Below are 14,758 nucleotides of genomic sequence, written 5' to 3' on the forward strand. Positions count from 1 at the left end.
TAATTAAAGCAGTATTTTAAAATAAAGAAAAAATATCCTGAAGAGTAAATGTACAATTCTGTAAGCCATTCACAATCTTATACAGCAAAGAAAAGCATTTCTTTAGTTATGGTAAAAGACTTAGGAATTTTCGTCACACCATTAACATGGACTATTGAGAAATAAAATATACTTAACAAAATTCAACCTAAATCCTAAAAGGAGAAATTCAGATTTGATATTTTTGTACTTATCATAGCAATTTCTAGGTAAAATTTAAAGACATATTGGAAAAATGTAAAAATCATTTCAGAAGATGTCTCAGTAGAGGGTAATATGAGTATATATTTTCACAGGAGATATCTGAGTTCATATTCGATTTTACCCAATTTTCTTCATTTTACTCTCCAATTCTATATCAACTTATTTTAAACATGAATTTTCCTTTAGCACTCTTAAAATAATACACTGTTTTCCTTATATTACATTCATTACATATGAATTTTAATTTATCTTAATCCCAAAATATTTTACTCAAAATTAAAATGTTAAAGGAATCTAAGTTATCATCAAGATGATGAAATAATATTTACGGGGTAAACACAGTTTTTGTGCTGTCAATATGTGAATTCCTTTTAAGTATCTCCTCAGAAAATGTAAAATCTCTTACTTGCTTTCTCCTTAAGAAGAGCAACTTGCTGCTTTAAATATTCAATAATTTGATCTGCTTCTGCACCCTTCTGTTCCAGTCTCTTCAGAACAGCACCGTTAGTTGCCATTTTTTTAAAGATACGGCAGAAAATCCTAAGTGAAAAAATAAGTGATAAGTTATACCACAGAAGGAATAAAATTTATTGTACAGAACACTAAGCAAGCAGTTTGAAAGGAAAAACATCTTCCACTTTAACAGATCAATATACTAGAAAACTACATTTCCTATACTTTTCCTCCAGAGCAACAAACCGAATAAATGGCAGAAACATTAAATGACTAACTCCTCAATATGTTTGGAAGAGGGAATCAATTTTCTTTCCCTAAATGCAAAAAACATGCTATTTCACATTTTAGGCTGGAAAATTTTAAAGAAACTTTTAAAATACAGCAGAGTATTATAACACAAAACAGAAAGACTAAGAGAAAAGAATAACAATAACCTTAACCAAGCTGTAACTGAGTGCCACTCCTGTGTTCCAAAGTTAAGAATTGCTGAATTCCCTTTTTATATGCTACTTTTAGATACTGGATATTTCTGCCGCTTATTTAACTATGTACAAATATAAGGAGGAATATGTGACTTAGGAAAGACAAAAGAAAAAGATCAACAATTAGGAACATATCAGTATTAAAGACATGCCTACTCAGAAATAATGTCAGCATATATACTGTGACTCTTATTAAAGAAAATAATTAGAATTTTAATTTCGTAATAATTTACAGAAATTAGAAAACATCCTGTCAGTATTCAGAAAAATGTGTATATGCAAGCATTCTGAGATTAACTCATAACGTTAAAGTTTAAACTGCCAAATATTAAAACAGTCACACTAACAAAAGACAAGATAAATCATTAAAACTACAAATTGCTCTTTTTTACCTGATTAACTTTAATTTGTAATACAAAACATAACAATGACACAAGCGCTGCTGAAGTAATTCTGATTTTAAATAAGTGATACACAATAAAATGGTGAAATTTTTTGATAAAGGAAAAAATTGGCTAATAAAGGACAAATAATGTAAGATGTTTGAAAATTTCAAATTATGCAATATCCATCCTATAAAAAGGACATTCTGAAATCTTTACCTTTTTATTAAAAGAGAAACAATCCTCAAAAAACTTTTATGCTAAAGTTAACAATTTATAAATAGAATGACTAAAAAAAACTGATAAAAATAAAGTTGCTAATAAATGAAGAAAATATAAATGCGGTTAATCTGAGAAAGTCATAATAAACCTCTCATTTTCTATACGGACTATTATTTAACAATTTAAAAAATACAGAGCATTTTGGTACAAAAATTGAAAATGAAGATATTAACTTTTTAATTCAGCCAATTTTTACCAACATAAACACAGAATACCCCGTTGCTCCTCAAATGTTTTTTTCTTTTTAGAATTTTAGAGAAAAATACATATGAACATATGAAGAAAGTTAAGGTAAAAACAGCTTGTTCTTTTGGACTTTTAGTATCCTCCTATTAGCATTCTTTCAGTTTAATGTTTACTTAGTCTAACATAATAATCAAATATATTCAATAGGTGAAATAGCTAGCCCAAGTAAAATAATGAGTATTTGATTTAGCATAATTTGTTAACTTTTACTTTTGTAGCAAAAAAAAAAAAAAAATTTGATGAGTTAATACCAAAATAAATGTGACATTAGTGATATGCCTTAGAAAAATCCCCAGTAAATGAATATCTTAACTCATAAGAAATAACTATAAGTATAAAATAGTTGTCATGAATTTGTCTACTGGTACAGAAGTTATCTCACAAATACCAGCCAAACATGAAACTCCTGTCCTGACTCACAGAAAAAGTTTCAAAACTAACAATAATTTGCAAAATAGAGATCATAAATCCCACCGAAGAGAGAAAAAAGATATTTTACTGAGTTGATAAATCTATTAACTATCTACAAAATCGTTATAAAAATGAGTTAAATAAAATATCACTTTTGTAATACATACTGAAGCACCAGTGTAACTTTAGTAAGAAAGAATGCTTAAAAACATAAACACAAATGAGCTGAATATACTAAATATATATATAAAACCACTAGAGAAAACAATGGGATAAAAAGAAGTGGTAACACTTTGAATGATACTGATAAAATATATATATATATATCAATGCTTTATGTCTTTATTACATAAATTATAAAAGAAGCATAATTTATATACTTGGCTATGACTTTACTATTATAACTTTAGATTAAGGTCTAACTTTAAATCATGAAATAAAACTAGGACTGAGACATCACTTGAAATATTCAGGAAAAATGGATTCATTTTTAGGTTTTTTTTTTTTTTAATGTTTTTTATTTTTGAGAGAGAGACAGAGACAGAACACGAGCTGGGGAGGGGCAGAGAGAGAGAGAGAGAGAGAGAGAGAGAGAGAGAGGGGTAGACACAAGAACTGAGCGAGGTAGGCTCTAGGCTCTGAGCTGTCAGCACAGAGCCCGAAGCAGGGCTGGAACTCATGAACCACAAGATCATGACCTGGGCTGAAGTCGGATGCTCAACCAACTGAGCCACCCAGGTGCCCTGTAAATGGATTCATTTTTAATCAAATAATTGTACAAATAAAATATGAAAAATAAAGAGAAAACATGTTAGTAACAAAGAGAAATGTTACTGAAAAGACATATATAGGACATGAAGTCTTAAAATGTTGAGAACAGAGAGATGACAGTGATCCTAATAAACCACTCGTATATAAAGTAACTATGGATGACAGAAGCCATCTCAAATTTCCTGATAGGTATTGTTGAGTAATAATATCTAGTGCTTACTTTGTCTTTAGTAACTGCCAGGTCTTTTTCTCAGCACCTCACAATATTAACTTAATTATCACAACACCATGAGATACATATTATTATTATTCCTTCTCCTTGTTTACAATATTAAGAACTTTTTACAAGAGTATGAAATAAAAGTAATTTAATAACAGGAACATGGATTTGCAAATCACAAGACCTTGGATCAAATCCTACCCTTTGCCTCCGAATCAACTTACCTAACCTCTCTGAGCCAAAAGTTTTCTCATTTGTAAAATGGAGATAATTTTATGTATCTCATAGCATTGATATGTGGCAAAATAAGATACCATGAATAATATTCAATATTTCTGGCAAGTGGTAAAAAATGTCAGGCACTGAGCAAAATTCTGGTTGCACAAAAAAAGATAGGATATATGTACAAACCTCACCTTCAAGAAGCTCCCAATAGTGTAGGCTACCGATGAGCATGATATTTTGTAGATCTTTAGGTAAATGATTTTTGTTTTCTTAAAGGTTAAGAACATAACAAATAATAAAAATACAAATTATAGATTGATATTAAAAATACATTTAGATAATTTGGCTAAGCCATACCTTAATTTCTTTGTGAGTGGTGGTATACAGTCTATGGGGGTAATAAATATTAATTTATTTACATTAATTGTGAATTTTGTTTATAATAGTATATAAAATATACCTAGAGACTCCTGTCCTCAGGAATACAAGACAACAGCCAACTGAAATCTTTGCACTTTCCCCTACAAACAGATATTGCCATTGTAATTACAGAAACTCTAAAACTAGATTTAAGATTATTTAAACAAATGGTGCACAAAAAAGGAATACTGAATGGCTTATAGATTTCAGTTTGAACACCTTGTGAAAGTCTTCTAAGAAACTAGTATTAATGGTTCTCAACTCTAGCTCAAAAGGCAAAGCAGTCCGACACAAGCCATACATGCCATTTTGCCAAAGGCACACAAATGGCCAAGAATACCAAGAGAAAAATTGTCTTATGAAAATTATGTAAATTGTTTTGGTTTAAGGAAAAGAAAAAAGGAATAAAAATTCACTAAATACTTTCTACTCACAATTTTGCTATGAACCTAAAACTGCTCTAAAAAATAGTCTTTTTTTTTTTTTTTTCAACGTTTATTTATTTTATTTGGGACAGACAGAGACAGAGCATGAACGGGGGAGGGGCAGAGAGAGAGGGAGACACAGAATCGGAAACAGGCTCCAGGCTCTGAGCCATCAGCCCAGAGCCCGACGCGGGGCTCGAACTCACGGACCGCGAGATCGTGACCTGTCTGAAGTCGGACGCTTAACCGACTGCGCCACCCAGGCGCCCCTAAAAAATAGTCTTAAGAAAATTCACTGAACAGCACACTTAAGAATGCATGAATTTAAAACCTGAAAATACTCTACATCCTAATTACTTATGACAAAGGCTTTATTTGGTTATGCAATAATTAATAATATCCCAACATTTACAACATATATCACATAATGATAGGTTACTTAGCCCAAATCAAGAGTTAGACGTTTAACCAACTGAGCCACTCAGGTTACCCAATAATAATAATGTTAATAACAGATAACATTTTAGAGTATTTATTATGGGCTGGCTAAATGCTTTACATAGATCATCTATGAATACTCTATAATTACTTCCATTATACAAAGAAGAAAACTTGAATTAAAATTAGTTTGCCTTAGGTCATGTGACTAGTTAGTAACAGGATTAAAACTTAGGGTCGGTCTGATTCTGCAGTTAGCTCTTTTAATATTGAAGCTCGAATTTCTATAAAGGACATAATTCTGTAGAGTTTCCCAATGTATTTAACCACAAAATCCTAACCAAGGAGCACCTATAATAGAACTAATATCCTCTAAAACATTTTGGGAATACTGGCTTAATCTGTACTAAATTGTATTTAATGATTAGAAGATTAAAATACACATAATAATTGCATGCATAGTAATTACAAATGCAAAACACATAGGAAAAAAGAGAAAACAGTACATGAGTACGTAAACTGGGTTTGGATAGTAAGTTTCTGGATAGTTTAGATAGACTTTTCTTCTTCCTTTACTAATTTTAAAAAATAATGAATTTATTTTATAACAAAAAGCATTTGAAAAGTATTATCTAAATTATTTTGCCTTTAATTTTGTTCATAATATTCATTATGGGTCATTAAATCTAAAAAGCCATTGTAAGATGCTGCTATTCATTAAAGCTGTTGCTGATTTTAGGAAATACATGAATTTAAACTACATCTTAATCATTAAAACATATACAAAAGGTTATTTCTGAGATTCCTATCATTGCCAAATGGCTTCCCTATACCTCAGTAGTCTTTCCCCACTCTGATTCTAAATTGTCAGTAACTTCTTTTAAATAACAAATTCCCTGCCCCGGCTTTTCAATGTTAGGAACCAAATATAAACAAATAAGCTATTGCTTTGAAATGGAAATTTTAAGTGCAGGTTTTCAATTTTATTTTATAGTATAGGAATTCTACAAAAATTTGGAAGGGTCTCTCTACTTCCCAAACATCTGATTTCACTGTTTCAGAACTTCAACTAGGTAAAAGTTTATGTTCTTCTTAGACACTCTAAGTACTGTATTTCATAAAATCTAAGATGCCACCAATTGTAGAATGGCTCCATTCATAAGATGCTCTGGCATTTTATGTACCATTAAGAAAAAAACCACACACCCTGCATCATTTGAAAAATCTCTTTTAAATTTAGCCCTATTTTTATCTTATGTCACTCTTTTGTTTCCCCTTATCTGTGTATACACAGTGACTTTTCATTTTAATGGTAAATCTGCATATAAAGGATACTTAAAATGGAGATTAAAGCCAACAACTACATACCAACCCTACACGTAACCAAACTGATGACAATATTAACCATAATGACCAAGTCTGCATTAAGTACAGGCACTGACAACTATGTTGCAAGTGCCACTTAGTTCATAGTAACTTTAAGACATCAATAATTGTGAAATGTAAATGTGAGAAAAACATGTATATCAGAATAAACTATAGTGATTTTAATTAATTTTTTCTCTCCCTTTCTACCACCATTCTTATTCTAACCTTCCAATCTTCATTCCTCCATTTGCTTCATAATCTAACTGCCAAATCACCCCACAAGAACATTTTTATTACCGTGCTACATAAGGGATACTTTTTAGAACAAAGTTAGTACCTGTACTAGGATTTAAAACCTGTCAAATGTAAGAATTTTTAAAAAGGTATATAATAAAATTAAATATTTTGAGAACAATCCCTCCCAGAGACACTCAAACTACAATAGCAGTGGTAACTGGCAGTAATTCCACGAGTATTTTTGCAACCTTTGCCAAAATATTGAAAACAGACCTAAAACTATGCTTTTTGTGAATATTTATTTGGCGTGTGGTCAGGGCACGAATTCAAATTCTAACTTGGCCATTCATCAGCTGTGTCACTGTTTTTATGTAAAAAATTTTGAGGTGGGCCACCTGGCTGGCTCAGTCGGTTAAGCCTCCAACTTCGGCTCAGGTCATGATCTCACCACTCCTGAGTTCGAGCCCTGCATCGGACTGTGCTGACAGCTCAGAGCATGGAGTGTGTTTCCGATTCTGTCTCCATCTCTCTCTGACCCTCCCCGCTTGTGATCTGTCTCTGTCTCTCTCAAATATAAATCAACATTAATTTTTTTTTTTTTTTTTAATTTTTGAGGTATAGGGGCACCTGGGTGGCTCAGTCGGTTGAGCGTCTGACTTCGGCTCAGGTCATGATCTCACGGTCTGTGAGTTCAAGCCCCACGTCGGGCTCTGTGTTGACAGCTCAGAGCCTGGAACCTGCTTCAGATTCTGTGTCTCCCTCTCTCTCTGCCCCTCCCCTGCTCATGCTCTGTCTCTCTCTCTCTCTCTGTCAAAAATAAATAAATGTTAAAAAAAATTTAAATTTTTGAGGTATAACTAACACATTAGTTTTAGATGCACATGATTCGATACTTATGTGTACTGCAAAATGATCACATTAGTCCAGTTAACGTCCTTCACCATAGTTACCAAAATTTTTTTCGTGTAATGAGAACCTTCAAGATCCACTCTTCTAGCTACTTTCAAATATTCAATAGAGAATTAACCATAGTCACCGCTTTGTATGTTATATCTCCATGACTTACTCATTTTAAAACTGGAAATTTGTTTTTATTCTTGATTGTTTTTCTTTACTTACTGGAGTGCCTTCTTCCTCTTTACTAATAAGGGCACAAGGAGTCTTGGGGGACTTAAGGGATGGCTATGAGAAGACAGTCCATACATTTCAGGTGTTACGGCTATTGACACAGAAAATCTTCCTGTCCAGTGAAATATGCATAAAATTTAAAAAAGGGTATGTCTAGGCCTCTCATGGCCTTCTTAGCAAACACCAAAGTCACTTTTTTACCTGATTCAGAATTTCTCCAGTAGGGTTTAACCATCCCTTTACATTCAAAGCAGCACTCAGCAATATCTTACTCCCATTTCTTATCCAAGAACACAGCCAATAACAACAGCCACTATTTTAATGAGCCAAGCATATTACATATGGAGTCCTTTAAGCTTTTCAACCGTGTGAGATAACATTTCCATTTCATAGAAAAATTCAGAGAAAGTATGACTTGTCTAAATCCATTCAAATATTAAATGGCAAAGCTCTGATTTTAACTTGTGTTAAAACTCACACTACACTTCATTTTCAAAGTGTTTCCCAAATCTAATTAGAGAAAATTAACTTACTACCCACCAATATTCTTATCCATCTAAATTAAGGGCACTAAGAACCTGACCATCCATTTCTCACCACCCTTACTCAAGCTACCATGTCTCCTGTACCATGTCTACTAAAAAAGCCTCCAAACTGGTCTTTCTTCTACCCTGTCCCTTTCAATATATTCTCCACAGCAGCCAGTAAGATCCTCTTTTTAAAAGGAAGCCAGATTATGTCGTCTACTGCTCAAAAGTCTCCAATAGCTTAGATGCCCTCAATATCTTTCATGATCTGTTCCTTCTATGACTTTGTCTCTAGCTTTAATCCCTTAACTCAACTCCAACCCACAAGCTTCCTTGCTATTCAGGAGAGTTTATGTTTCATGGCATCAACTAGCAATAACTGTTTATGGCTGGTTCCTCTACCTGACTGCACTTACCCCAGACACTTGTATGGTTAATTCTCTCACTGACGTCAGCTCTTGCTTGAAAGTTGTCTTTTCAGTGAGACTTTCCCTGGCCACACTAATATTTCAAACTATATCCTCCTCTGCTTTATTACTTATCCCTTAAGCGCCCATTACGACCTGCAATAGAACATGTTTTTCTTAATTCTGTTTAGGATGTCTTCCTCAATAAAATGCGAACTACAGGAAGATAGGGGTTTCTGTTTTGTCCATCGTTCTGTTCCCAATGCCTAAAACAGTACCAGAAACATAGTGGGCGCGTAACTAACTGAATGACTTTCTGACCCACCGCCACCCCCTTTCACACACACCGGCGCGCGCGCACACATATAACTAAACGTGTTTGTGAATGTATCTTTTCCAGTAGCAACCTTTCCGTCAGCCCCGCATCCCGTTTCTCAAACTTGGTTCCTTCAAGAGGTACCAAGCTGTTCCCTACTTCCACATGCCAAGACTGGTGCTGGTATAAGCGTACTTCCCACCAGTATTCGGAGGCTAGGTCCTATCTCCCAAGATGAGTAAGGGAAGGAGGACTCTTCTTTGATCTCAACACGCCTACCCCCGAACCCTCTCAGGGAGTCACTCACATAAATCGGTGGACAGAGCAACCTGGAGAGCTTCACCGGGTAGCCTCAGTCTTCAGCAATTAGGGGCACCGTCCCGCACCCGACGGCAGTGAGAAAGGACCCAACGAGGTGTCCTCACCAAACGCCTGAGCGTTCCACCGATTTAACGTCAAATTCTGTCGCCCCCTTCCCGGGCGTAACCGCACCACACTGTCCGTCTTCTATTTCCTCAGCTAATAACTTGAACTCCTCTGCACCTCTTCCTTGGTAGCTACATTTTGTCGCCGGTTGGGTAAGGGGCAAAACGCCGGACGTCGGGTCTTTCCTCCATGTTGTGTCGTGGAGGTTGTGAGGTCAGAGGAAACGGCCGGGCTGAATCGAGGGCGGGGGTGGGGAGAGCTGGGAGCTGTCATTGGAGCGGGTCTGGCTCGCGCTCCCGGCCAGGTTCCGAGCCGGGAATTTCGGCGGGTTTAGCTCGCAGGCAAAACGCAATCCCAGCGCTCCCGGAGCGGCCTCTTTTGTAGAAGCACCTGAGATGCTGGGTGTGGTGCACTAAACGGTAGCGGCGGCAGCAGCCACAGCAAGCTGGGGCCCTGTGTAGAAGCTCCATCCCCTTGTCTCTGTGCCCGCCTGACTCAGAGGCAGGTATTTGGGTTCGTCAGTTTTGTGTGTCGTAGTGGGTGGGGCCGGTGGGAGGTAGAGGAATGTCAGGTGCAGCGAGTGGCCCAGTTTGTCCGCAGTAGAGGAGCCAACCTTTGGAGCTGCTTGCTACTGAGTCCTGTGCCCAAATGGAGCTAATGTCCGCCTTCCTTCCTACACACGTTTACCCGAGTCCTTTGAGAACTGTAGGCAGATGTTTAAGAGTAACCACTGCATCACTGCTTCGAAGGAAGATTTAAAGAGGCGTTGGAGAATGTAGATTCAGTTCTCCATTACTCACCATAGATGCAAAGTCTTGGTTTTGTTTTTGGTTTTCAAAGGTTTAGTCATTTGTCGAGACATAACGTTCCCTTGTGGAGTGGGGGAATGTAAACAACTGGAAGTTCCTTTAGAATTGCCAGTGGTTTCTTTTCAACGCCCCTTGGTTCCTGTTTTTGTTTGGGACAGAAAGACAACTTTTTGAGGGAAAGTATATAAAATAAATGAGCTAGTGTTATTCGCCCGTTGAAGAAATGTGTGAATTATTTTATTCATGATGAAATCGGTATCTTTTGTACTTTGTTTTTGACCTTCGCCCCCCGACCTCCAATCTAATTTCGACTCCCAAATTCTTTGTGGGTAGGGATTGTGTCTCGTTCACTGTCGTTGGCCCTGAAGCTGGAAAAACACCTGAGTTAAAATAGGTTCAAGATATTGGTTGAATGAATGAATTTTCAAACCCCATTCCTACGTTGTATTTCCTCAACTAATCTCTCTCTCAACTTCAACTGTTTTTTTTTTCACTAGCTTTCTTCCACTCACCAAGTGTGAACAAATCTATGTGTATATTTTTTTATATGTGAACCTTTTTATGTGCACTCATCTACATGAGTGCTTGGTAGTTGAAGGAGAACATTGATGAAATATTTTACACTAACTCGTGTCTTATCTTTTTGAATCATTTGCGTTTCTTTGTTTGGTTCTTTGCTTTTCAGTTGTTTGATAGTCTAATTGAAAATCAAATAGTATGATATAGAAGGATTGCATAATAAAATGCAATAGTTTAGTGTCTTCCTTCCTACCCTTAGTCCTATTCCTCAGAAATAACCCCTTTTAACCTTGTTAAACCTTAGATCTATATGTTGAATAGTAAAAGAAAATGCTCACTCTTTTTTCTTTTCTTTCTTGATTTCTTTTTTTTTTTTTTTTTACTTTTTAAGACAAACTATCCATAACCTCCCTTATCCAAAGTTTTGAATAGTCATTACATTTTTTAGTTTTCATATTGGTTAATGTTATAATTCTAAATAATATACGTAAATTATTTTTTCACAATTTTCAAAAATATATTTTGGCTCCTTGTTTGGTAAAATGAGGAAAGTAATGCCTCTACCTTCATTACCACTGCAAAAACTATATCACTTCCACCATCCCCTATCTGGACTTTTATTTATACATTGTTAAGGTTAATATTTATATTACATTTCTTAACTACAATTTTTTTGCGTTTTTTATGTGTGCTAAAAAATAACAAAATGTTACAATATTATGGCTTTGTAAATATTCCTAAGTACAGAGTCAAAAAGTATGCTATGATACATTTCCTTCCCAGTTTCTTAATTTCATGACCCCTGTGCCACACTAAGGAGAAGACTTGTAATATTAACATCAGATTGATTTCTTCTTTCTTCCCCTATAATAACCAAAAAATTATGCCATAGTTAAGTGTGATTTATGTTTTGGGCCATGTACATCTTATATAGTTTTTAACCCTCCTCACTTTTACAAAGGACTTTCTGTTTTCTTTTGAGGGAAAGTTAGTTACATTGTTTTTTTTTTTTTTTTCCACCAAATCCTTCCATCTTACGCTTTCTTTACCACGTCCTCTCATTCTTTGTATGAGAAGCTTCCATTCCATATCTTTGCTTGAAGATGTTCCCTTAAAGCCCAATTACTTTCTGTTTAATGTGAACAGATTACATTCTGGTAAGTTACATTGTTTCTTAACCACACATTTTCTGTTATTTGTTTTTCTCCTCTGTTTTGGTAGAATACATCCTAAGAATATTTATTCATAAAAGGTATGTGGAAGTTAATTTTATTTTTTAATGTTCATATGGCTGTAAATTATTATTATTTTTGCTATAATGATGGATAGTTTGGCAGGGTATAGAAGCAAAATTTTGTCTCTAAGTCTTTCAAAGCTTCACTGTCCTCTAACTTTCACTATTGCTCATGAGACAGTGAGAATGCCACTCTTAGTTTGTTGAGGCCTGAACTATTTGTTTTCTCTCTGGAATGACTAAAAAATTTTAGTTTTCCTTGATGCTTTGAAAATGTATGATGACATGTCTTGTGAGTTTATTCTTGAAGTGAACTCATTGAAAGGAGCTAGGAAAAATGTCATAGTGTGGGTATTTTTCATTTACCCTCCTCGATATTATAAGCCTTTCTAATTTGAAGGTACAATTTCCCTTCAACTGTGGGGAATTTTTCTCCTATTCTGTCTTCTATAATTTATTCTCCTTTATTTTCCTCTTTCTCTTTTTGAAACTGTTGTAAGGTGGTTTTTGTATACTTGGTTTGATTTACTATATCTATTATCTTTTCTCTTATGTTTTCATCTATTTGCTTTTTGTTCCATACTCTGAGGAGTTGTCTCAACTTTCTTTTCCAACACTTCAGTCTAACTTGGTAATAATTTAATTTCCAACCACTCATTTTTAATTATTCCTTCCTCATATTCTCTTAATTTTATTTTTTATAAGATACAATTTACATATCTTAAAATGCACTGATTTTAAGTGAGTAGTTTGATGAGTTTTGATACATGTAAACATCCATGTGACAAACACCACCCCAATCAAGATGCGGAACATCCAAAACTCCAAAAAAGTTCATTTTATCAATTTTTTCTTTTATGGTTAGTGCTTTTTGTTATCCTGCCTAAGAAATCTTTGCTATCCTAAGGTTGCATTTAGGTCTATAATCCATCTCAGATATTTGTGGATGTAACAGTAGGAATTGAGGGATTATTTTTTTTCTTTTCCATATGGATATATTGTTGTTCCAGCACCATTTGCTGAAAGACTGCCCTTTCCCTATTGATTTTCTTGGCCTTTGTTGGAAATCAATTCATTGTATTTTTAAAATTTTTTCAACTTAAAATTTAAAAAATATAAAGTATGTGGTCTCTAACACAAACATATGTAGATATAGAATATGGAAATTTGGAGCATAATAATAATATGAACACCCATTAAATCCACCAATTAAAAACTAAGATATTACTCAAGATTGTTGAAGCTTCTTATGGGTTCTTCCCTAATCTCACTCTGCTTTTCATACAGTGGTAACTGTATCCTCGTGTTTTTCTTCTCCTTCCTTCCATCCTCCTCCCCTTCTTCCTCATTATTATTATTATCACCTTTTTAAAATTTTTTTTTAAGGTTTATTCATTTTTTGTAGAGAGAGACAGAGCGTGAGTGGGGGAGGGGCAGAGAGAGAGGGAGACACAGAATCAAGCAGGCTCCATGCTCTGAACTGGCAGCACAGAGTCTGATGCGGGGCTCAAACTCACAGACGGTGAGATAGTGACCTGAGCTGAAGTCGGACGCTCAACCGACTGAGCCACCCAGTTGCCCCTACCTTACTTTTTAATATAATATTACCTCAAATGTACATACTCCTGAATTATTTATTGTTCAGCTTTTCTTGTTGAATATTATGAATATTGGCATACATTTTATGTCCTTTTTTTCCCCACCCAACATTATATTTAGATTTATCTATGCTGATATATGTTGCTACAATTTGCTTATTTTCTGTCATGTATACTCTTCCATCAGATGAACGTACAGTTTACTTAATCATTCACCTGTCTTTGGATATTTAAGTTTCCAGTTTGGGGATTAATAGGAACAACACCATGCTGATTTTTCTTGCATGTATCCCTTATTTATGTGTGTAGGACTTTCTGCCGGAATTGAATAGCAAAATAATGTCAAACTGTTTTCCAGAGTGATTGTTTTAGTTTATATTCTCTTCATATCCTAACATTTTGTATTATCAAATTTAATTAATCAGATTTAACTATTACTCTCTGGCAGGTATAAATTCTTCTATAGTTTTAATGAGCAGTTTCTTGAATATTAATGAGGATGTTCATTTTCTCATATATGTACCAGCAACTCCTTTTTACTCTTTTGTGAAATATGTTTTGCTACACCTCTTTTTATGTAATATCATGTCAAATCTTTCTAAATATATTTCAACTTGTTTTGGTTTTCATTGTTTTCTTTTCCATAACTTATTTTAGTCACCTCCAGGGCAGGTTTTTTTGTTTGTTTATTTTATTTTTTGCCCATTATGATGTGGTCTTTCTTCAACTATCTGATGATTCCTGGACAGTTCATTATTTTAGAGTTAAGGAAGTCTGTCTAAGAGCTTTGTGTATATGGACAGGCTTGTTGACTGCTATTCTGTGTTTTAGGATGGCTGGGTAGATGGTTATATCTTAACTGGGGCCCTACAAATTCCAGAATTAAGAGCAGTTTGCCTTTGTCACCATGCCCATACTAGCTATTTATTATAATTCTCACAAAGTTGGTTTATTTCTAGGAAAGAAACTTACCTCTTTTCCTTTAAGAATAAATAACTAACTAGTAATGGGGGGCCAGTGACAAAGTTAATTCTTTTATTCTTCAGCCCTTTAAGTTATCATTCTCATTTCAAATCCTCTTCTGACTTCTGTTCCCCATTGTTTCTGCTTTTGTGATCTCAAGTTTCTGAATCTGAAGAGGCCCAACAGAGGTCTTGACTGCAATATACTTTATAGTTTCTTTCTTT

At 34.6% G+C, this 14,758-nt stretch overlaps 2 protein-coding genes across 7 annotated transcripts in view; one reads left to right on the forward strand and one right to left on the reverse strand.

Annotated features, from left to right (window-relative positions):
- Positions 1-14,758, reverse strand: part of AIMP1 (aminoacyl tRNA synthetase complex interacting multifunctional protein 1) — a 66,205-nt gene that overhangs the window by 43,826 nt on the left and 7,621 nt on the right. The window contains exons 2-3 of one of the 4 annotated variants that reach the window (XM_030313312.1): positions 2,947-2,951; positions 650-783 (exon numbers count right to left, since the gene is read on the reverse strand). In XM_030313312.1, coding sequence (XP_030169172.1) covers positions 650-758 — 109 coding nt within the window. In that variant the 5' untranslated portion in view covers positions 759-783; positions 2,947-2,951. The other 3 variants (XM_030313309.1, XM_030313310.1, XM_030313311.1) reach the window with 3 other exon arrangements.
- Positions 9,646-14,758, forward strand: part of TBCK (TBC1 domain containing kinase) — a 231,502-nt gene continuing 226,389 nt past the window's right edge. Inside the window, exon 1 of one of the 3 annotated variants that reach the window (XM_030313307.2) lies at positions 9,646-9,916. The gene's annotated coding sequence lies outside the window, so the exon portion shown is untranslated. Of the gene's footprint in view, positions 9,917-11,960; positions 11,992-14,758 lie in introns of those variants that run through there. The other 2 variants (XM_030313304.1, XM_032592924.1) reach the window with 2 other exon arrangements.

This window comes from Lynx canadensis, chromosome B1 (assembly GCF_007474595.2).
Source record: "Lynx canadensis isolate LIC74 chromosome B1, mLynCan4.pri.v2, whole genome shotgun sequence".
Lineage (NCBI taxonomy): Eukaryota > Metazoa > Chordata > Mammalia > Carnivora > Felidae > Lynx > Lynx canadensis.